Source organism: Varanus komodoensis, unplaced genomic scaffold, assembly GCF_004798865.1.
Source record: "Varanus komodoensis strain SLA01 unplaced genomic scaffold, ASM479886v1 scaffold6_1, whole genome shotgun sequence".
Taxonomy (NCBI): Eukaryota; Metazoa; Chordata; class Lepidosauria; order Squamata; family Varanidae; genus Varanus; species Varanus komodoensis.
In genome coordinates, this window is record NW_025336345.1 from 4,421,175 (window position 1) to 4,445,870 (window position 24,696).

The window sequence follows — 24,696 nt, forward strand, 5'->3', positions numbered from 1 at the left end:
GGAAGGCCTGACTGAGGTAGATCCAGGAACTGTACTCCAGTGCAGATCCAGTCAATGCATCTTTCTTATTTCAAGTCTTGAAATCTCCTACCATACACAGTTAGGGCTGCTAACTTTTTCTGATGAGATTCTGTTAGAGGAGGAGGAGGAGGAGGAAGATTCAATAGGTAGAGAGAATTTCATGAAGTTCAAGGGTGAGCAGTAGACAGATTTGGATCTAATGGCAGATCTCTGGGAATTTTGCATTAGATTCCCCAGGAGTTTTGATTCCCAAACCTTAAAAAATAGCTCCTTTCACTCACTCTAAATTATATTGCTGAAATAAAGAAATCTTGGAAGTGGATTTTTGTGTAGAAGGACAGTAAATCCTAGTCAGTTTTTCCGTAATACCAGTTTCCGCACCTAGAATGCTTTAATTCTAGGTGTATGACTTCATTTGGCGAGTCTCATGGTTCTAGCAAAAGCAAAGTCGATTCAGCAGCTCTGACATCTGCCCACCCCTGATCAAGTACATGTTGCACATTGTCCTGGGACATCTAAATTTACGGTTCTGTTCAGCATTTAAGCTCCTTGGATTGTACTGGGCCAACCATCTTTTTCCATCTTGGAGCATTCCAAGCCCATGACTGTGAGGACAAAATGGGATTGTTCCCATGTAGTCTACCATGATCCTCATGGAAGAAGGGTGGACGGAAAAGTGGCAATTAAAATAAATACGAGATGCTATTCTGAAGGATTCTTTGCCCAAAACAATAATGCCCTTTATTTTGCCCATGTTACTTACAAAATTACACATCTGACAGATTTCTATAAGTGGTACCATTCATTCCACAGATTAATTTAGACTTTCTTGGCAGGCTATGGGTCCTTGACCAGGGTGCCAACTACAATTATAGTTGATATTATTACATTCCATTTCTATACTACCCATAAAGAAATGCACTGTGTTGAATAGCAAACCCCTATACATTTCTCAGTATAGCCTTTTTTCACACCCATGCAACTAGCTCTTTTGGTGTACAGAGGTGGGGAAAAAGAGGGTACATTTTGAGTGTTTTTTCCCTCTTTGCTTCTGTGCTCTCTTTGGGCCTAGGTAGAAATGCCTGTGCCAGAATCCCCAGGCCAAGCATGATGAAGCATGACAATGATTCTGCAGTGCCTGGGAAGGGGGAGCGTTAAGCCTTCCTTCCCAGCCACAGTCTTTGTGATTCTACCTCCCATATCCCACCACAGGACTATTTGAAGTAGGAGAAAGCTCCCATTGCAGCCAGTAGGATTCTCCCCTCCCCCGCTCCGTGCCATACTAATTGCCATTCCAGGCATGTAGGAGTCAGACACTGAACTTAACATATATGAGGGGAGGGAATCATGGGAAACTGAGGCTTGGTTATTTTAATATATTATCAATAATATAAACGGCTAGATTTGCACAGGAATGTTCTTCCGCCAGTCTGTCTTAAGGTATTTTCCTGCCCCAGGCAAAGTACAATTTTGATTCTCGCTTTCCTCACATTACCTCTGTTATTCCAGAAACATCATGAAACAGGTTCATGCAGGGCGAAATATGAATTTCCTAGAAAACTGATATCTCCTGGTTTTAATTTTGTTCTTTAACATGATAACAAGATGCAAAAACCAACAAAAGCAATGCATTTTTTCTTACCTCACTCCCAACACCACCGTTGACCTCTGAAAGTAGGCCAAAAGATGCCCTGATGTCATATATTTGAGCTAACTTGGAGAATTAAACCTGGTGGGAGATCGAGTGCTTTACAACAGTTTCTGTCTAATCCAAATAAGTGTTCTGACTTCAGACATTTTTTCATAGAACAGCAAATTAAGGCTTGTAGTAACTGCTTCCTATAACAGCTCTTCATCTCTACAGCTTTTATATATACTTAAATAAAGTCTGACAGGAACACCTGGCTCTCCAGATGTTGTTGGACTGCCACCCACATCATCCTTGACTATGAGCTATGTAGGCTAAGGCTAATAGGAGTTGCAGTCCAGTAACATCTGATGTTCCCCATCTTTGGGTAGTAAGGAGAAAGGCGTACAGAAAGGGTCAGCTTTTTCTTACTTTTTTGTCCATGTTCTTGTCCTCTACTGTCTATACTTAGGGGTTCAGGACCCCAAATGCTTTTACAGGGAAGGCAATTTCAAGGGTGCAGCTTTGCCTTTTTCATCCCTGCCTAATTTCCCTCTTACATAAAAGTTAAAGAGCATTTCTTGCTACATTGGTCAGTCACCCAAACCACACTGAAGCCCTTTCCCAAGGATCTCAGAGTGAAAGATTTCTAAATGCTCGTTTGTAGGAGAGACTCACCTGAGAAGCACCAAAGTGCCAAAGCACAGACCACGAGCTCAGCCATACCCTCACTGCTGAAAGGGTGAATGAACTGAGTCCTGAACTGGCATTCAGACAAAAGAACAAGGCCTCCAGGTGCACATGCAGGCTCTTAGATAGCTGGAAGTCCTGGAATCTCAGAATAGTAGAGCTGGAAGGGGCCATGAAGGCCATCAGAGCCAAGCCCCTGCTGTTGCAGGACACCACGTTACACCATCCCACTCGGATGACTGTCCAAATGCTTTCTGAATGCCTCCAGCAAGGGAGAGCCCACAACTTCCTCAGATAATAGGTTCCAAATGTTTACCTTAGATTTTCTCAGTTTGAAAGATTTGACATCTAAATCTAGTTGTGTTATGAAAGACCTGGTGCCATTTTGGGACACAAGAAGGGGCTACTTAACTGTTTCCTTCCTAGCTAATTTTCTGTGCACTTGGCCATGTAGTTAGTTGTTATCCACCCAGGGAGATTTTAAAAATAAAACATTTCAATTTTGTTTATACCTTCAGCCTTCAAACAACTGGAGAATGATAGTGTATCTTAACTGGATAAAGAGAACTCTTTAGGGAAAGTTGGACATTTCGTAGCCCTCCAGATATTTTGGCCAAGAACTCCCATATCCTGGTCCCAGCATAGCCACTGATATAGGATGATGGGAGTTGTAGGCCAAAACTTCTGGAGGGTCATAAGTTACCCACCTCTGTGTTGAAGAAAAACTTCACCATAAAAATAATTACATTTCCTGAGCTATGCTTTTCTCTCCATCAGTATAATAAGGAAAATTATTCCTTATTATAGGAATAATAATTAAGATTTAGTATAAAGATTTGGTTTAATCCCTCAGTCTCCAAGGTGGTCCCCCCTCATGCCCAAAGACAAACTAATTTTCAGAACTGATCCAAGATTTCTTTTTCTTGGGCTGCAGTCCTATGCACACTCACCTGAGAGCAACTCTCCCTCAGATCAATGGTACTTACTTCTGAATAGACATGTATAGGAATGTGCTATTAGTTTTATTTTGAGTGGTGAAACCTTTTCCAAATGGAGAGCCAATATGGCAAGTCTGTCTGCTTCCTACCCCTTGAAGTTTTTTTTTGAGTGGTTCAGGTTTTTGAAGAACTCACTACTCAGCTGTTGAGAGAAATTTCAACCTGGTGCCAGGCTAACCCTTAGTTAGCCTGTTGGATGACCTCTGCCAGGAGAAGGCTAGAGAGAGTGAGACTTTCTTGGTTCTCTCGGACTTCTCAGTGGCTTTCAAAACCACCCACTGTGGCAGCTTCTTGGACAGGCCATCCGGTCCGGAGTTGAAAGCATTACACTACAGTGGCTCCATCCCTACTTGCGTGGCCAGTTCCAGGAGGCGGCACTGGGGGATTGTTGCTCTGTGCATTAGCAGCTATGCTGTGTGGTCTTCCAGGACTCAGTTTTATCCCTTGTGCTGTTTAACGCCTACATTAAAGTGTTGGGAGTTACCTGGAGGTGGGCATCAACATAAGGATGACACCTAGTTCTATCTGCCTTCCCCCGGGGAGGCAGTAGCTCTTCTGAATAAGTGCTTTCACATGGAAATGGTCTGGATAGGGCCATCAAACTGAGACTCAATCCAGACAAGACGAAGATACTGTTGGTGGATAGCATTCCAGCTCAGATGAGTGATATTCCATCTCTTTTGAAGATGGACTATCGCTTCCCAAGGGATCAGGTTCATAATTTGGGGGTGCTCTGGGATCCAGAATTGTCACAGGTCAATGCTGGTGGACTCAGTAGCACAGACAACTTTTGTTAGGCTAGGCTGATGTATGAACTACATGCTTATCTGGACAGGAATGGCCCAAGTACAGTTATTCATGCCTTGGCAAACTCTCGCCTGGATTACTGCAATGCACTGTGTGGGGGGCTCCCATTGAAAACTGGTTGGAAACTTCAGTTACTCCAAACTAGGGCAGTGACATTGTAAATAGGGACTGGCCAATGTGACCATATTAGGCCAGTCCTAACAACGTGCATTGGCTTGAAGTCCCTGTCTGGGTGTGATACAAAATGCTGGAATTAACCCTCTGCAATGAACTTCTCAGAGTTGCTAATCTGGTCCCAAGCTGTGCTCTTGTTTTCCCAGGAAATTTTAAAATGTGAAATTTTGAAAATTTGAAATTTTATCTTTCAATCTTTGTTTTACATCCTTTACTGTATTTCGGCTTTTCCTTCTATTTTATAGTACAATTTTGAATTTTTGTATTTTATGTCATCTTTTATGGTTGTATTTCTTAACTGCCCAGAAAGTTTGATAGAATGAATAAATGAATACACTTGCTGCTTTTGTCTGAGATAAATTTCAAAGTGTCAGTCTGTATTTATAGCCATCATCTATAAAAGATCATCAAAGGTAATAGAGCTTGGGAGGGGTTTTTGACTTGAGGCTACACAAAAACTCTTTACCTGCCATTGGGGTAAAGCTTTTAGCCCTCCAGATATTTTGGCCTACAACTTATAAGAGACATAAGAACATAAGAGGAACTTGGCTAGATCAGACCAAAGTCAATCTGTTCACACAGTGGCCAACCAGCTGCCTACAGGAAGCCCCAAGCAGAACAGAAGTGCAACTGCCCCCCCCCCCAAGTTCCCCAGCAACTGATTACATCAGCACACCGCCTCTGCTATTGGAGGCAGCATAGCGCCATCAGGACCAGTAGCCACTGATAGCTTTCTCTCCCCAGTATTCATCTGAACCTCCTTTAAAGCCACCAGAATTGGTGGGCATCGCTGCATCTTGTGGAAGTGAACTCCATAGTTTAACAATGGACTAACTGGGCTTACATTCCATGCTAAACTAATGGGAGTGGGTGGCTGAATGTGTCACCTGAACCCAACCTATTTCTGTGGGGTGGTTTATAAGTCATCCCAGGAAGCCATGAGTTTTTGTGGGCTTCTGCACATGCCCTGTGGCTTGTTGAGCTATCCAGACCCAGATGACTCAGCAAGCCTAGTCAAGCCAAGGAATAAGGTTGCCACTTTTGCTCAGAAACTGGCTGGTGGCAGCCACCAAAGGGCAGCCTTCGTGATCTTCTCCCTCCAGTTCTGTCAATGCTGGGAGAACAAGACGGCTCTCAAGCAATCCTGCTCTTCCTGCAGCATCAGCAGGAGTGCAAGCGGATGCTGCGAAGATCTGCTGTGGGCGACCAGTCTGGCACAAGACCCACCCCAGTCTGGGGCCAAGAGGAGGGACCGAGGGCAGGGAAACTGGCTGCGTGGCCTCACTTCCTTGCTGAGAAGTGAGGGGGTGGGGACTCCTGGATCCCATCTGCCGCCGTGGTGGAAGGGCCCTGGAAGGGATATAACGGACCTTGCTCTCCTAGTCTCACTTGGTGGGAATGAGGCTGGCGGAATGGTCCACCAAAGGAAGTTCTTCTTCACACGGCATGTGGTTAAGCGCTGGAATGTGCTGCCGTGGGAGGCGATGATGGCTGCCGACCTGGATGGCTTTGAAAAGGCGTTGGCCAGACTCATGAGGGAGGCGGCTGCCAGTGCCTAGTAGCCTTGCTGCCTCCTTGCCTGTGTTCGCCAGTTGCTGAGGAGCTGGGGCAGGAGGAGGTCTTGCCCCGTCCCGCTGGAGGGACGCCGTGGGCAGCTGGCTTGCCACCGTGTGCATCACATGCTGGACTAGACGGACCCCTGGCCTTATCCCACATGGCTTCCCTTATGTTCTTATGTCCCCTCATATCACTGCTGCTGCAGAGCAAAAACCTGCAGTGGTGGCAAGCTGAGGAGGGCAATGGAAGCGGAGTGAGCTTTAGCTGGCTGAAGCTCGCTTCCCTTCTGCACTGGGCCCAAATGGCACCTGCAGCTGGTGGGGAACCCGAGCCTAGTGGCTGCTTCCTGCTGGTTTGGAGCGCCCTCACCTCATTCTTGCTCCGCAGACGCAGCACCAGGCCAGGGCCCAGGCAAGGAAGATGAACCGCCCAGCGCTGCACTTCCTCGCAAGGAGCCAGAGGGCTGGGCTGGGCAGCACAGGAATTCCCTTGGCTCTGCACAGCTGGTGGGGAAGGGGCTTCCTTGGCTTCCTGCCCATGTGGCAAGTGTAAGGACAGGTGGAGGAGAAGAGGTGGTCCTCCACGGCCTCCCTAGTGGGTAGCTGAGGAAAAAGCATCCTCCTCAGGCCCACCTCCCTGTTGCTCAGCCATAGTGTGGCCCAGCTGAACCCCATGGTGGCTGTGTAAACGAAAAAGACAGAATCTGGAATCTTTGGAATGTGCGAGGAGTCTGTCTGGGAGTGGGAAGCTGTCGGATCCCATGGGCTTGGCTCCTGAGACTCTGGCCTGCGACTCTGTTCCGGCTGAGCACTGCCCACGTGCTGCACAAGCAGCTCCTCTTCCACGCCCAGTGCTGGTGCCTCCGGCTGCACCAGGAGGGGACAACGGTTTGTGGCCAGGAAGGGTGCTTGGCACACCTGCTCCCAGGGGCCCTCTTCTGCACCCTGCGGTTGCTCTTTGGGCAGCCGCACCTGACAGGGAAAGTTGCTGGTTGTGCAACCAGGGACTGCAGGTGTCTGCAGACTTCCTCTTGGCTCAACTCACTTTGCAGGACTGGGCTTAGCATGAGAGGCGGTCCGTGGATGCTAGAGGGATGGCTTCTGAAAGGGCTTGTTCCAAGCCTAACCAAAGCCAACAAAAAAGAATCAGTGAGGTCATGTGAAACAGGCAATCTGGTAGGGAGGCATTGCATAAAATCAGGGTGAAGGGAGTATTAAAGGTGGATAATGACATGCAGAATAAACCATCTTGCTCTGGCTCAGAATCCTCACTGATGTTTCTTTGGCTAGAGAAAAGCAGAAGGATACAAACCGTGTCCTCCTCTGTTCTTTTTTTCTTAGAAAAAGTAAGAAGACTCTTGCTCCTTAGCATATTATCCTAAGTGATTATCCAAGAATCCATCGTAATGGGTGGGACCACATCACTGTCTACAAATCTAACCCCTGTGCTACTGCATCCACTATCCAAACTGGTGGCCATCGCTATGTAGAAGAGAATTCCACAGTTCTGGCTGAACAAGTACTTTCTTCCATCTGTCCTGAATCCTCCACCAAGCACCTGCACGAGATGGCCCTGCATTCAAGTCTAGTTCCAGCCACCGAGGTGAAGCAGTGCTGAGCGGGAGGGAAGCCAGTGGTGGCACTGTCTGAATAAGGTGTAAGCCAGGGGTCCTCAAACTTTTGGAATAGGGGGCTGGTTGAAAGGCTGCGGTGACCGTCGTGGGCCAGTGAGGTGCTGTCAGGTGTGTGTGGCGCTGGCTCACTTGCTCGGAGATCTCCCAGTGAGTCCAGAACCATCTCTGAGCAAGCAAGCCTCCACTTCCCGCCCGCAGCAGGTGCGCGCATGGGTGGCAGATGGCAGCGCGGGCCGAAGGGGTGGCCATGGCGGGCCGGAGGACCCATACTGTGAGCTGCAACCCAGCTTCCTCCGTCCCCCGCTTCCCTCTTCTCTGAGGCTAATCAGCTCGTTCTTACCCTGTCAGCTGGGGACGGGGCAGGGCAGGGGCTGAGCTTGTGAGACCTTGGAGCCGGGTCTCCAGATAATCCTATAACCATCCGGACAAGGCCAGGAGACCAGAGGGCTGTGGGCTCAGGCTTTTGCAGATAGAGGGCAAGACTCTTCTTAAATAAGTGCCACCGCCTCCTTACCCATTTGGGGGTTTTCCACATATAGAATAGTTTATTTTACCCATCTCAGGGACCAGACCTTTGCAAGAGCGCATTGCTCAGCTGTTGAGAGGAGCTTGGAGCTGCCTGGGGAAGGGACAGACCTCTGAGGTAGAGTGTGGGCTTTGAATCCGAGAGGTCCCCAGTTTGGTCCTTGGCATTCTGAGGTGAGGCTAGGAAAAGACTTCTGCCTCTGTGAAATCCTGGAGAGTTTCCACTGGGTACTCGTAGTGTAGACCAGCCTTCAGTTCCTAAATTTCCAGCCAGCATGGTCAAGGGCCACATAATGCCCAGTTCGCATAGCCAACAGCTGTGCACAAACCTGCTTGTGCAACAGTGACTTGAAGCCACAGAGCCTCAGTCTGACTCATCAAAGGCCCCGTGTCAGTCAAATTGCTTTCTGCTATTCTAACCCAAAACTGGAGGTTGAGGAGCAGGGAGAGATGCTGTGTTCCCTACTGGGAAAATGGTAGGACAAAATGATTTGCAGATGCTTCCGGTGGTCTGTCCCAATTATGAAATAGGAAGGGAAAAAATGATTGTGGTAGGAGTTTAGATTTTGACAAGTGCCCGCCAACCTTGTCGACAGAAGTAGCTGGGGGTTTTGTTTGTATGTTTGTTCTTTACCCATAGGCCTATATAAGGCACGGGGGAAACAGAAACACCTGTTAAATTGCTAGACCGAGTTTGCTGTTATATCTCTTTGTTTGCACAGCATCTCTGCCACTTAAAGTAAGAGAGAAAATTTATTATGTGCTGAAGAGATATAAGGTATTCGTAAGTTTTGGAAAAAGTGCCATCCTCCCCTCTGCCCCCCCTCCACCTTTTAAGCCATGGAATTCATAAGGTAAAATACGCAGAACTGGGAAGGAATGGGGTGGAGGGCGCCTTTGGGTTTTCTGGATGGGAGCGAACGCAGGAGGTACCGTGGTTACCAGAGAGAAGAAAGCACTGCTTTTATGCCAGAGGTCCGCTTCCTTCCTTTTCCTATTGTCTGAAGCAGTTCATTCTCTCTCTCTCTCTCTCTCTCTCTCTCTCTCTCTCTCTCTCTCTCTCTGTGTGTGTGTGTGTGTGTGTGTGTGTGTGTGTGTGTGTGTGTGTGATGCTTAGACAAGTTGAAACAAGGTATCAAATATGTGTTGAGGGGATGAGATGAGTCAGGCCTCTTTGACATGACTGGAAAAGCTCAAGCTCTCCAAGGTACATCAGGATTGCATTTGTCTCGGGTCTTTTTTAATTCTTTGGTTCCTCCACCCCCCCCGCCCCCGCCCTCCATTACACCTGACATAATTTTTACTTGTTATATTTATGGTCCTCCTTTTTTCCTTCCAAGGAACTCAAGGAGACTTACATGATTCCCCTCCTCCTGCTCTCAATCTTTTCCTCCTGATGACAACCCTCCAAGGCAGGCTGGGCGAGGAGTCTGTGGCTGGCCCAAGGTCACCCCTTGGCCCCACGGCCGAGCAGGGGCTGGAACAGCCTGCGGAGCGGTTCCTCGCATCCACGTGGTGGTTCCTTGTGAGGGTCTGATTCCCAGAACAGTTTTTGTGAGCAGATATTAAGCAATGGAAGGATCTCATTTGCATCTCACATTTCATGGAGTGAGCATTCATATTTCTCTTATGCTTCCGTTCCCGTTTGCTTTTTTGAACAAACAACCATCGTCATTTTTTCCATTCCCATGAGCACAAACTTGGAAGGAATAGAGAGAAAAGATCCACCCGCTGTTGCTGCCGCACACAGGGGTTTACGCATTAACTTCTACACTGTTCCATCGCCAAAGCTCTATGGCTGGATTGCAACAGTCCATGTAGAAAGTTATGTGGGAATGGATACGGATTTCAGACGGAATTTGTGGAAATAGTACATGCCAGGGAGAATTTAATGCTTTCCCCTTGTACTTCCTCAGAGTTAGACTTCAGGACTTCTCATTTCTTGGGGACCGTTTATGTGGCATTTGCCTACAAGTGGCATGTTTCTGTTTGTCTTGGTGGCCAGCGATGAGGCTTGTGGCTCTTCAAGGCAGAATGAAGAGGGGCCAGTACCTTTTGCTACACAAATGAGTCCCTTCCACTCTCTCGTGCCCAGAAGCTGCAGTGTATTGCTCTGGCCTGCAGAGGGCACTATTCCCACTCCTCGTGGGCAGTTCACACCGCCTGTATTTCGCCCTCCCTGGGTTGCTAATATATAAAAATATATAGGGCAATAGAGAAATTTTTAAAAGGAAAAAAATCAGAGACTATTTAAAGGTAGGTCGAGACCTTCCTTTGACATTTTTATCAGAGTGTTGGACTCTAAGTTTTCCACAGAGGGAGGTAGCTATGGACACCCACTTGGCATCCTTGGCTTGTATCCTCTGGAAACCTCTGCACATGAGGCTATAGGTGGCTACTGAGAAGGTCAAAGGTGGTGTGCCTCTGCAGACCTTCACGTGGTGGTCCACATAAGCATCTGATTAGACACTCTGGGGCTGCTAGATTCGATAGGCCTTTGGTCGGATCCAGGAGGGCTTCTCTTATAGAATGAACATGTAAATATCTAGATTTTCCTTTGAGTTTATGGACAAGTCTTTATGTTGTGTTGCTTCCTTTTCTCTTCCTCCCCTGACCCTTTCCCCAACCCTCCCTTTTATCTTCTTTGATGTTTCAGCATCATTGATTTAAAAATATTCTCTGGAATGTTCACAAAGTTCTCCCACGGGTTGCATGGCTATTAGACTTTGCTTCCTGTTCCAAGGGTAGCTCACACAGGCCCGTAACCATTCTGGATTGGTGGGCCTATTTGAAGAATGTTGTGGGCACCCTTACAAAATGGCTCCCACTGGGCCTTTGCCATCCCCCAAACAGGTGCCATGATAGCTAAGACTGATCACAACATACTCTTTTCCCAGAAGGCACATTGTTGAGATTAAAAGAAAAGTAGCTTACCCAAGAACCTTGGAAGTTGTGGAGGTTGAGCTCCTAAGCACAAAAACACCCTGCTGAACCCTAATAAAAATGGTGCTTCAGGGCTAAACTTCACTTCCATCGTGCCATGTGTGTGTGTGTGTGTGTGTGTGTGTGTGTGTGTGCATATATACACACATTCTAAACATGTCTACTCATTCAGCTACGTCCCTGTCTGGACAGAGATAGTCTGTTATCAGTGATCTATGCTCTGGTAATCATTAAACTAGATTACTGCAATGTACTTTATGTGGGGCTGCCCTTGAAGATTGTTCAGAGGCTGAAGTGCGTGCAAAATACAGCAGCCAGACTATTCTACAGCAGATGATCTGATCATATAATACCTTGGCCCACTTGCACTGACTGCCTATATCCTTCAGAGTCCAATTCAACATGTTGGTTTTAAAGCCCTACATGGCTTGGGGCCGTGATACCTGACAGAATGCCTCTCCCTACATTCTTCCACCTGGGCACTACAATCAGGTTTTGGGGCTCCTCTGGCTGCCACCTCTGAGGAAGGTTCAGTTGGTGGGAACAAGGAGAAGGGCCTTTTCAGTAGTGGCCTCCCAGTTATGGAACGAGCTACCCACTGAGGTCCACCTGGTGCCAATTTTACCATCTTTTGGGCACTGGGTAAAGACTGTATGGGTAAAGGGTAAAGCAGAGATCTCACCGTGCTGACAGAAGTTCATATAGTCAAAGCTATGGTTTCCCAGTTGTAATGTATGGCTGTGAGAGCTGGACCATAAGGAAGACTGAGCACCAAAGAATTGATGCTTTTGAACTGTAGTGTTGGAGAGGACTCCTGAGAGTCCTGTGGCCTGCAAAGAAATCATATCAGTCAATCCTAAAGAGAGTCAAACCTGGCTGTTTTTAGAAGGACAGATGCTGAAGCTGAAGTTCAAATACTTTGGTCATCTAATGAGAAGGAGGGACTCATTGGAGAAGGCCCTGATGCAGGGAACGATTGACGGCAAAAGGAGAAGGAGATGGCAGAGGTCGAGGTGGATGGATGGGGTCGCTGGGGAGGTGAGTGTGGGCTTGGGTTTACTTCAGTGAGCGGGGAGGGCAGGAGAGCCTGGAGGGGTGTTGCCCATGGGGTCGTGAAGGGTCGGGCAAGACTTTGCAACTAAACAGCAACAAAAACAACTGCCCAGAGCCACAGAGGTGCTGTGGCACAATTGGGTGGCATACAAATGTTTTAAACAAACAACAACCCCCCCAACCCCGCAAAAAAAAACCCTGCCCTCTACTGCAGGGCATTCAAGTCTACTAGTGCTTGGTAGCTGTTAAACAGGTCTGAATAGTTTTATTTAATTATTTATTCCTTCTTTAAGTTATGATGGATATATATGTATATATATTTAACCCATTCAATTTGTGGATTTAAATTTTGCATTGCTTTAATACAATGTATCTTTCATTAGTTCTTTTTGAATGTGCTTTGTGAACCGCCCAGGCAGCTTTGGCTGTTTGGCATTGTAGAGATTAAATAGATACATAGGCAGACAGATGACTGGCCTTCGAAAGAAGAGCCAGGAAGGCAGGGGGCACGGCCGTTGCCAAGGAAGGGCCTGCAGGCACAAGGAGGCACACGGGCACCGTGCCGGGGGGTGCAGGCGCGCGAGGAGTCGGTGTTCTCCCGGGTCAGGCTGAAATGCCTTTTGCCTCCTCTTTTCTCTCTGTGGAAAGCCACACTTGACTCCTCTCCATACCAGGAGGGATCTGCCAGGCCAAACTGGCCCAGCTACTCAGCCCATTCTCATAGTCTCTTCCCAGCCCCACAGACTGGCAGGCTTGTGGGGGAGCCTTGAGAGATCATCCGACTAAACCCTCACTCATGTGGGACCCAGGAATGTGCAGGACTCGTGACTATGCAGAGGAATGCAGCTGAACATGGATGCGAGCTTGTTCAACTGTTCCCGTCAACGTGGTGAGCAGCATGATCAAGGGGATGCAGCGGTTCCTGTATGTGGAGGGCTATGACAGCCAGGACGGTTCAGCTTGGGAAAGAGGCGAGCAAGTGGAGAAATGACAGAAATGTACTGAATTATGCACAGCATGGAGAAAGTGGAGAGGGAGACAGTTTTTTCCGTTTTCCATAACACTAGAACCTGGAGTCATCCCTCGAGACTGATTTAGGACTGATAAAGCTCAGTACTTCTTTGTACAGTTAAATTATGGAATTTGCTTGCACAAGATATGCTCCTCCATGAACTTGTCCAATCCCCTTTTGAATCCAATTTGGATGAACTTAGAGATAAATGTGAGGAGGCTGTCAGGAATGAGCAGTCCTGATGGCTCCGTGCGTCCTCCAGTGCCAGAGACACTGTGCCTGTGGATTTCCTGGGGTCTCTCTGTGAACAGAAGGCACCATGAGAGGGACCTTTGGCTTGGCTCTTCTTATGTGATGTCATGGCTTGATGGCTCCAAGATTAGATTTCTGAACATCTGAGCAGGCCTTTATCTTTCTTATTGCCTGTGGCTGGAAAAGCAGGGATGCTCAGGCACAGTACATGGCCGCTATTCTGTGTTCAGTTTGGACTACCAATCTCTTTATGGTGCCAAATGTTTCCAATCACCTGCATCTGCTGAAAAAGGTAGAAGTAGCAGATCTGAAACCTAATGCAAGAGCTGAAGGACCAGTTGATAATGGGATCATTACCAGTTATCATTACCAGTTGATAACGGGATCTTCTTACTCATTGCAACCACCATTGAGTAACAAGAACCAACCTTTCTTCAAATAATCCCCTTCTGCATTTTCAGTACCTTTTCGAGATGTTTCCTTTACATATAAATAAGAAAATTGCCAATATGGGAATTAGGTGGTTACATGGCAGAATTAAGTGCTAATGCATTAACTGAAAGAATAAAACCTTCTTGATACCCATCTTGACTCGTACTGTCTGTTATACAACCAGGTTCATGAAAAAATTAAACTACTGGGATAATTGCGTATTGTGAGGTTATTATTAGGGAACAATTAAGCATGGAGAGAAGTACAGAAAGGTCTAAAATAATTAAAATAGTCTTATGAATACAGCTGATTATCTGTAAGTTGAAGCAGATCAATATGGAAAGCTCTAATGTAAGAGCAAAATGACTGTGAGAATACTGGTTGAAGTGAATATATGAAATTAAGAGTTAAACTCTTGAACAAAATCTAATTCAAATTGACATGTTGGATGGTATGAAAGTCCACAGATGAGCATTCTGAGTTTTTGAACAAATATTTTTATGAGTACCCAGGGGGGCATTTTGTGCATGCAGAGCACTTCCATCTGAGCGTGCATAGAGTGTTACTGATTGTCTTTCTGGAAGCAAATGCTTGTATCCAGTGGGATCATGGGAGAAGGTCCATTTACCTTCAATCAGCTTTCTGGAGAGTCTGGAGACTGCGGCTCTAAGGGCATTTCCAAAGACTCTGTGCACACATGGAAATGAGACCAGCATCTTTTCCTTCTGACCTTCATTCTTCACAGTTTCCTCCAAATTGTGTCAGACACTCCAGGAAGGTGGACTGTTCAGAAAATTGTACCTTTGCATGGCATATGTCATGAAAAAATATTAAGAGAGCAAATGTGCATTTGTATGACAGAATAAGAAAACAGTTACAAGAAAAACAGGTGCCCTTATGCATGATTGTCTGAAGGCCTCCTTTTCCCTGAGGGGGTGAACCTGTCTGGGCTGCATCAGCTTAGAATTCAGGTGGGATGTACATCCATATAAAAATCCCCCCAAAAACACAGAAAACTACATGCCAGGAACAAGAGCCCTGACAGGTCTTTCTGACCTATCAAGTCTCTGCCTGCAGGAGTTCTTTCATTCATTGACTCACTGAATGGAGGAAGAGCCAGGCTTTTGAGCTTCCCTTTGCAGTGTGAAGTGGTGCAGCAGCCCAGACACAGGTTGATCACCTCAGTAGGCGCTAGGGTTCAGCAAAAGGAGGCTTGCTATTTCCATAGGTTTATCTGTGAAGTTCTGATTGGTGGATGCAGCAGCAACGCAAGAGTCAGACTTGTAGATGGTGCTTGTGTCCCACATGATTCTTGGATCATTCACCACTCAGTGTGCTCTCGGACGCTTCCTATTCCTTCTCTGTCAAGTAGTAGAAGAAGACAGAGTTAGTATGTTCCTTCGTTGCTCTAAGCAAATACATAGCTGGGAGGATTAAATGAATGAATGAATTTTGTGCTAGAGTGAGATTAACTTTAAATATTGGAGGAGGAGGATTTTTTTTAAAAAAGGCCAAGACAATTCATTGTCTGAGATAAAGGGCAATGCACCTCCCCACCCCAACCTTGATTGCATTGCAGTAGCCAACCAAACCGGGACAATATAATCCCAGAGGACTCCCAGTAAGGCTAAGGAAAGCTCTGAGATATGCCCACAAATGGGGGCGTCTGGCATGGCTGGGGATGGACTCCAGCTAGATCCCCCATAAAGTTCCTGCATCTGATTTCTCATCCATGCCAGGCTTGAATGAATGTAGATTTTTTTTGGGGGGGGGGTTCTATTAGTTTGGATAGCAGCTTGATACATAATAGAAAAGATCAGCAAGAAAACCAGCCCCGCACCCAGCACTACCGCCTTGGCCTACAAGATCCAGAAAGGCTTTGGAAGTGATAGACTCTGTGCTAAAAAAAACTCTGCTCCCTGGTTTTTGTTTTGCAACAACTTTTTACAAAATATCTTTTCTTGAACTCGAGATTGTTCTTGTTTGGCACTGAGATGCTTAAATTATGCAATTGATGAAAGATGGTGGAAGCAGACAAAGCGACTTTTTAAGAAAAGTTCTTATAAAATGTTCATATCTTTAAATGAACACTATGTTTGAATATACATTTTTTAAATCACAGATTAGAAACTCATTGTAATGTATATGTTTAAGAGAGTGTTTATTAGAGGATGGTTTCCAGCCCACCATGCAAAGTGGACCCAACCTATAAAGGTCTATCGTCAGAGCCTTCCCTTCTGTGCTTCTGTACAGTTGATATTTCATACAAAGCACACGTTGTGGAACATGGTATTGTACATGTCAGAAACAAGTTCATGAGAGGTCGTTGAGGCCCCATTGGTGAGGGTGTTCAAAGACAGACTGGACATGCACATGGTGGGCATGTTGTGAGCAGAGCTGGCTGGAGCCGGGGGTCAGACTAGATGGCCCAGGAGACCCCTTCTGACTCTCTCTGTTTCTATGTTTCTAAAATAACTATCTGGATCTGGACAGCTCCAGGGCTCCATCTGGTGGTCAAGACCAGAACAACACCACAGTATTTGCAGGTTCGGTCCCAGACGGAAGTGTTGCTCTCAGTCTCCTGCCGCGTGCCATTTCTGGAAGAAGAGCCATATAAGAGCAAGCTCTTCCCTCCAGAAACATCCTCAGCAATGCAGGCCTTTCTGCATCTGCTGCTCTGCACTGCTGTACCACACCTTCTGCCACTTCTGGTTTACCCTGCTCTGTCTGTCTTCCCAGGCCTCAGTCTTCGACGTGCTCATGACCATGCCCTCGCCTTTGTTCAGGGGTGCCCTCCTGGTTCCCAGCTTTGGCCTGTGTCTTGACCACTGGACCTGGCCAATGTTCAGGCAGCCTTGCCTTGCGTCCTGCTACCCGGCTCCCAGTGCCTCCGTCTTGACTCCGGCTGCCCTGGCCCAGACTGTGCCAACAACAGTGAGTCATCTCATGCAGATCATTGGTGGGAGATTCAGGGCTGCTTATAGGAAGGACTCCTTCACACACCACATATTTCAACTATGGGATTCAGTTCCATATTACGTGGCCACCAATTTGGATGGCTTTAAAAGGGCACCAAATCAATTCCTAGAGGAGAAGGTTATCAATGCCAGTAGTTCTGATGGTTCTATGGTATCTCTAGCCTCAGAGGCAGCATTGTGGGTTTCCTGTGGACAACTGGTTAGCTACTGCACTGGCAGAGTGCTAGGCTGGATGAACTTTGGTCTGATCCACAGTGGCTGTTCTTGCAGTCTTATATTCTTATGCCTCACGGATGTCCTACAACTTCTGCTGCGAAGGCATATTGAAAGAATCCATGCAGCTTCTCCACATGGGTTAATACCCCTTTAATTCCAATAGTTCAACTGCCTCCTTATCTGGGTTCTTGTTTCAGAAAACTGTATTGTTTCTTTTTTGTTTGTCTTGATGGTTTTAACAGTATAAACCTCAAAATGGTTCTTTGCATCTGTTTGCAATTTCTTCATGAAAATTTGTGTTTCTTTTTGTTTTCTCTGTCTGAGCAAGATTTCCAGTTTCTGAAGGAAGCCCTCTTTTTTCTAATGGCTTCCTTGACGCTGCTCATTAACCATGCTGACGAACTCTTCAGTGTGGTTTTACCTTTTCAGACCCACAGTATACTTTCTAGGCAAGCTTCTAATATTGGAGTTTTGCATAACCTGCAAGTATTTTGAGAGAATTAGCTCTCAACATATTTGCATATACATTCCTGTGCACAAATCAAACCTAACACTAGGCTATCGATCACTCAATATAATAGAAGGATTCCCTTTGAATTAATAATATGCACATTCCGTCTATGAGGAATCTGCATATGAAACATCTAGAGACCTGCAGCCATGGAGTAATGTTAAAATAAACACTGCTGTTGTTATGTGCCATCAGTTCATCTCTGATGTATGGTGACCCTGTGAAGGAAGGCTCTCCAAGATGTCCTGTCCATCACAGCCTTGCTCAGCAACGGTCAATTCCAGGCTCTGGCTTCCTTTTTTGAATCAGCTCATCTCTTGCATGAACTTTCTTTCCTTCTCTTGCCTGTGACTTTCCCTGGCATGACTGTCTTCTCCAGGGACTTTTGCCATCCCATGATGTGAAATAAATGATCAATAAAATTCATCCTTACCCACGAGGAATTTGTATTTTTAAAGCACATTATAAAAATGCACATTTTTATTAATTTCCACTCATAGTTCACTTACCTTACTACATTTCCCATTAAACTTCTTGCCAACATTTTCACCAGTTTCTCTGCAAAAATGGGAGAACGGGGAATAATAGAACTCAGTATGTAACATGCACATCTTGTATATGTTTTGTATTGTGTCTGGTATTTATTTTAAGAGAGTTAAAGCTGCTTTAAATTGTTCCCAATTTTTGTATGTTATCACTCCATACTGTGCTGTCTTTTCAGTTTTATTTGTTGTGAGCTGCTTGGAGACATTTGGCTACTGGGCACGATGGAAATGAAATGGATGCATGAAATGAAAGGAATGAATTGTGCAGTTTAAAGTCTGATGCAGGGGCTCCCATTTGTTTCTTCGCTGTGTCCATATTCTGGTCCAAAAAATTTACTGGATGTATGATTCTCATTTTACTAATTACTAACCTATTCCCAAGATTTCCTCATAAGACATTCTGTGTCTAAATGTACCCTGTCATTTGAATCTGAAACTTTCCATTCCATGACCTGATGGATGATTTGGGGAGAATAATCTACTGCCATGAAATAGGATAGGGCTTTGGAAAATAGGACATGGAGACCTCCCCCGCGCCAAAACAAAGAAACAAACTCTATGAAGTTCCAGGACTTTTAAAGATACAGATATTTTGAGTTGCTAGGCATTCTTCATATTCTTGAATTTCTAGAAAAAATATTATATATAGCTGCCATACTTACAGGTTGTGACGACAAATTTCACACTCATTGGAGTAGGTTTTGCCATCTGTGCCGCAGACTTGCTTGATGATATATGGGCAGACTATCCTCTCTGAGTCGTCCTCCTGAATGATCCTTACTTGGTTGTCACAATCAACCTGCAACAGGAACACAGAGAGTCTGTGGTCACCAGAGCTTCTGGGGTTATTCCTTCCCCTGCGTCTTCCAGCTTCTTGACCTCTAGGACAGGTCTGGGCCACCTCTAGCCTTCGCAGCCTCATGCAGCCCTTGCCCTGATTTCAAAAGCCCTCTGCTTGCATTGGGTTCAGAGCTCTGGCAAGAGTGATTTGTCCCTTGCTTGCAGTCTGCTGGGCAGGAGGGAAGAGAGAGACTGTTCTACTTCTTCAGGACATCAGTCCTCTGGGTGTGACAGTGTTCAGGGGAGGAGGAAGATGGCTATGTCACATCGGGGATTACAGGTAGATCAGGACCTTGGCTCAGTTACTGTAGCTCCATGACAGAGAGTTGCTGTGGTATGAGAGGCAGTGGTTGGGTTCATAAGGAGGAACCTGCATGGTTTCTACACGGCACAGTGATTTCTATTCCAGTGTGGTTTCCACCCTTCTTGCTTGGTCCTTCCACTGTTAGCAAGTATCCTACCAACCAGCACACCTGAAATTTCTCCCACAGGAAGATGCATGTCTTTTTCCTGGGAAGGGAGTTTGAGGTCGAGTGTGTATGCCATTCTTTTCGTCAGGTGGCCCTTGGTGGCACATGGCCAGTGGAACTGGCCTCTTCTCCTGTCACTGCAGGAGAACAAGATTTCTCCTTTCACTGGGCTCCTCAGGAGTGGGGGAAGAAAAGGAAACAGAGATGGGGAAGCCCTGGGCAGGCCAGTCAAGGGGTCTACTGGGGCTGAAAGGTGAACGCAGGCACAAGCAATTCCAAGGCTGTAACTCAATGAAAGCTGGAGAAGAGGACAGTGATGAGCAGATGACATTGCAAAGGAGCTCCCCCAGGGCGCAGCTGCAGAATTAAGGAGGACCAAGGAAGACCAACAGGCTGTATCCAGTTTCCCTCAGATCATGTGAACTGAATTGGCATTAACCGGGGCCTTGACTGAAGATAAAGGAACAGCCCCTCATGTTTCATGCCACATGTGACTACCCCTCAGAGGCACCTAATGCTTAATCTTCTAGTACCTTCTACAAAGCTTCCACTAATATAAAAAGTGGAATGTTAATGGGACAGATTCTTGGCTTTTGTTTTGCTTTTGAAAGGACGTTGATGAAATAGCTACCAAGATGCATCAGTACAAGATGGGGAATATGTGGCTCAGCAGAACTGGAAAAGAAAAAGACCTTGGAATTATTGTGGACAGCAGGATAAATATGACCCAACAATGCGATGCAGCGGCAAAAGGGCAAATACTCTTTTGGAATGCATTAATATAAGTATTACTTCCAAATCATGAAAAATAGTAATTGCCCTATAGTGCTCACTAGTCAGACCCTGTCTGGAATACTGTGTCCAGTTATGGGCACCAAGATTTAAGGAAGAGGCAGGAAAATTAGATGCAGTTCAGAGGGGGGCAACAAAAATCATCCAGGGTTTGGAAGCACTGTCTTATGAGGAGAGACTGAGAGCACTGGGCATGTTCAGCCCTGAGAAGAGTAGACTGAGGGGGGACATGGTATCACTCAATTAGTACCTCAAAGGCTGTCACAAAGAGGAAGGTCAAGATCTCTTTTCACTGATACTGGAGTGTAGGACACGGAATAATCAATTCAAGTTGCGACAACCCAGATTCAGGCTAGATATCAGGAAAAATTTCCTCACTGTCAGAGCAATACGACAGTGGAACCAGCTGCCTAGAGAGGTGGTGGGCTCTCCCACACTGGGGTCATTCAGAAAGAAACTGGGCAGCCACACGAGTAGGATGGTGTAACATGGTGTCCTGCAACTCCAGCGGGCTGGACCCAATGGCCTTCATGGCTCTTCCAGTTCTACTATTCCACTATTCTATGATTATATCTATTTTCTACAAATCTCTCAATAAATTCGTGCCTCCTCCTCCCCCTCCTCCTCCTCCTCTTCCTATCTTAACAATTAATGTGCCCAAGGATGGTTGGGTTTTAACAATGCAATACCAACAGAAATAAAAATAAAGTCCTGTGAAAACCTCATACTGCTGTGCCTTACAAGCAAGAGCAAATGTAAACTGTGACTGAGAGAGCATTTCCTGTGGTTCCTAGATGTAAGTGTTAAGTATACGCCCACCAAAGTGGGTTAATGCCATAGACCTCTCTGCTTGAACTATGGCCTTCCTGTCCCTTTGTGACACTGGAAGGCAAAATGTCACATGACCATCCCCCCTCCTCAGAAGAAGCATGTTTTTCTCTCTTCTTCCCTCTTTAAGCTAACAATGAAGCAAGATATCCTGCCTGAAAATACCAACCTCCTTTCTTCATGGAAATCACATATAGATTGTTTGTAAGTGACCTAGTCCTAAAAGACCTCTCACAGTGTGGATTCTAACAGATGCAAACAACAGTCTCTTAACTAAATCTGATATTTAATCTTACCTCTGCTGAACCAACATATAACCAAATATACAACAGGTTTCCAACAATAAGATTTTTTTGGAAACATTTCTTTGACTTCTTAGGCCAGGTAATTTTGGGGTCAATTTGCCACACTTGGAACCCACTGTGGGTTGCACAGAAATTTGGTAGCAGCAAAAAACTCCCCTTCCTTTGGAAAATGTGATGTGTGCACACACTGCTTGCTTTTAATGCAGAATCATGTTCTCAGAAAACTGTAGGGGGCACAAATTTGGATTAAACCCAAGAGCGAAGTCCAAACTTCAGTGTCAAGCTGCCTTTGGGGTAGTGTGCGAATACCTGAAATCTAATAGAAGATTTGTTGTTGTTGTTCCCTTTGTCCATGCATAGCACTTTTAATGACTACGGAACAAGAACGGAATATCCTGCTCAGCTTTCCAGCTGTCAGCAGGCAGTTGCCCTGGGAAGCCCCATGAGAGAAAGCCGGGGTAAGTCATCCGGGAGGCTTTCCTGGAAGCAGAGGTTACTGGAGAAGCTGCAAAACACAGAATGAGCCGAAAGAGCCCTCTTGGGTCTTGCAAGATCCTGTGCTATCACCACCTTCCCTGGCCAGCTGTGGCTTGCACGGTCTCTGGGTGGGTCTCACCAGGCCTTGCTGAACCCTTCCAAGAGCCCTGCAGGGACTTGGGAGATCTTGCAACAGCAGAAGCGACATGGGACTTTGAGGTGGCAACTCACATTCTCCTGAGGCTCCAAGAGAGCTCCTCTTGGGCCTGGGCTGGTGTGAGGATGTCTTGTGTGGAACTCCTGTTCAGAATCCCTACTTCTCTGCAGATGATGTTGTCACATTATCTGTGGTCCCGGAAGGCACTGAGGGCCCCTGGGGTCACACTGTTAAGCACATTGTAAGAAAGCACTCACCTGACTTCCATCAGCCATGAGCATCCCTAAGACAAAATCACATGCATGAAAGATACAATGAGATCAAAGCAGTCATTGACAGAAATAGGGTTCAAACGGTGAATAATATAAGCTGCAATCCTGTAACACTTTATTTATTGACTCAAAACAAAAGCCACATAGCTAAGCTGAAACATGGATGGGAATGGAGAAGAAGGAAAAGCTTACATTTGTGCACCAAACCATATGTTAGATACAGTCATATGGCACAGTTCATTTAATGCAAAGCTGCTGCTCGTGACTGCAGTAACGAACTAAAGAAGTCTGGGTAGAGAGCTTCTTCCTTTCCAAATGTTCTCCCCACTGCCCACTGCCCGGCTGGTGTTCTTTCCTCAGGTGAGAAGCTGCAGCAGTGCCTGTTTTTTTCCCTTGACTGGCAAATGAAACTGCAAATGAGAACGTGAAGGAGTATGAGCAGCAGCAGGACTCTGGCTGCTCGTCCATTTTAGAGATTCCCTGCCTAAAGCGTTAATTGTGCGTTGGTGGTGGCTTGGGACGCTTTACCTGCTATCCTCCTCCTCCAGGCCCTCTCCTGTGCTTTGCAACCATTTCCATGGCTTTTTGAGATTGAGGAAAGTGAGCCATTACGTGGAAAGGGCAGAATGAACCAGAAGCCACCCAGTATTCATGCAATGCTATTTACTGACATATCACCAAGTACAAGGTGCTGGTTTTGACCTATAAAGACCTGAATGGCTTGGGACCGGGATACCTGAGGGAACGTCTCCTTCCTTATATGCCCTCATGCCCCTTAAGATCTGCGGGAGAGGCCCTGCTCTGGGAACCCTCCCTGCAGGAGGTAAAAAAAAATCTACTCGGAGCAGGGCCTTCTCTGTGGTGGTGCCCAGATTGTGGAATGCTCTCCCTGGAAAGGTTCACCTGGCACCGAGCCTATATTCTTTTTGGTGCCAGGTCAAAACCTTTTTATTCAATCGTTACTTTAAAAATTAACATTTTAATGGTTTAACAGTCACTTTGATTTAATTAATTTAATTTTATTGGTTATATATTGTTTTCTTATATTGCAATTGATCGTCTTAGTGCATTGTGATTTTAATATTGCAAGCTGTCCTGAGATGTCTCACATATAGGAGGGCATATAAAAGTTTTAAATAAATAAATGTGCAATGGAAAACAGAAAGGAGAGAAAGAAAAAATCCATGGGGGAGAAATGTGTAAAGGAGCTGATCTTCAGCCTGCATAGATTCTGACGACAGGAGCCTCTGTAAGGCACCTGGTTAAGAACCCCTCTGGAGAAGCCCTTGGGTCCTAGCCTCCACTTGCTCTTCCCTCTTCTCTTTAAAAGCAAACGAGCACTGTGGAACGTGTGCTATTCCTGGCAACACTTCATCCAGACCTGTATCTCCTGACACCAGCGGGGGGAACCTCTGAATGTGGAACTGTCAGCATGGAGTTTCTGAACACTTCCCCTGCCCACAAACCCCCGGGTGCACAGGCACGTGCGCGTGCAGTGTGAATCCCGGCTGTGGCCGTCTCCCGAACAAACCTGCACCCTGTTGTTTCTGCCACAGTGTTCCTACAATCCGCCGCATGACCGCCCGGCACGTTCCACAACAGGTCCCTTTTTTCCCTGGAACACCCGTAAAGGAACCACCTGAGGATCCATCTACTTAAGAGGGGGACAACAAGCGTGGGAGATTCTGGAGGGTTTAGGAACGGCACCCTCCATGCACTCAGCCACTCCAGTTGCTGCTGAACCGCCACGGGATTCGCCTGCAATTCAGCAGCAGCTTGGCAGTGACAAAAGGGTGCATTTCCATTCCCCGGGGAGCATGATCCAAACTGCAGTGCGCTCCCTGGTCTCCTGACTTGAAGGGATACGAGGCTTCCCTGCACGTCGCCAGTGGTGTGGTGGCATGTGGCAGTCTGATGGCAGCCATTTGTGGGCAGGGGGGAGGCATGAAAGACGAGGGTGCCGGTGGTTGCGAGTTGCCCAGCCCGGGGTGACCAGTTTCTCCTTCTCTGCTTTCTTGCAGCACAGAAGAGACCCAACAAGCCTCGGCCAGAGTTTTTTGTGGATTTTGTCAAAGGCAGTGTTGCCCTCATTTGGCAGCGATGTGCACGCACATCTGAGGGAGAGATAGAGCGCACATACAGACCGTGGGTGCCAAAAGATAACAAAATGCAAGTAGGTCAGTAAGATCTCTATACAAAGCATAGATGTAAGTGATGAACTGAGTGATCCATTCAGAAGAGCAAAAGGCATTATTGCTGCAACCATAGTAGTGAACCGGTCGCTCCATTCATATCTCGCCCACATTTGGTCTCTGCACAAAAATCTCTTTCCATAGAGAAAGAAATATAGAAACATATTAGAATGTTGGATATAGAAATATAGCCACTTGTTTGTGGATATATCCACCCCCACCACCCAGAAAAGGCCCGGGGATAATCCTGTACGCATCTGAAGAAGTGCACGCCAGTCCACAGAGGGTATGCAGCAATAGCACTCCCTTTTGGCAAACAGGGTCCGATCTGAGGAAGAATCCCCAGATTTGTGCTGCTCTACGGAATCCTCTGAGCAGAGAGGTCCTGA

General features: G+C 46.4%; 1 protein-coding gene across 1 annotated transcript in view; it reads right to left on the bottom strand.

Moving 5' to 3' along the window:
- Positions 1 to 22,124, bottom strand: part of LOC123033968 (ovoinhibitor-like) — a 42,549-nt gene extending 20,425 nt beyond the window's left edge. The window contains exons 1-3 of the mRNA XM_044450948.1: positions 22,101 to 22,124; positions 18,637 to 18,773; positions 17,939 to 17,987 (exon numbers count right to left, since the gene is read on the bottom strand). Of these exons, the coding sequence (XP_044306883.1) occupies positions 17,939 to 17,987; positions 18,637 to 18,773; positions 22,101 to 22,124 (210 nt within the window). The remainder of the gene's footprint in view (positions 1 to 17,938; positions 17,988 to 18,636; positions 18,774 to 22,100) is intronic.
- Between the last annotated feature and the right edge of the window lie 2,572 nt (positions 22,125 to 24,696).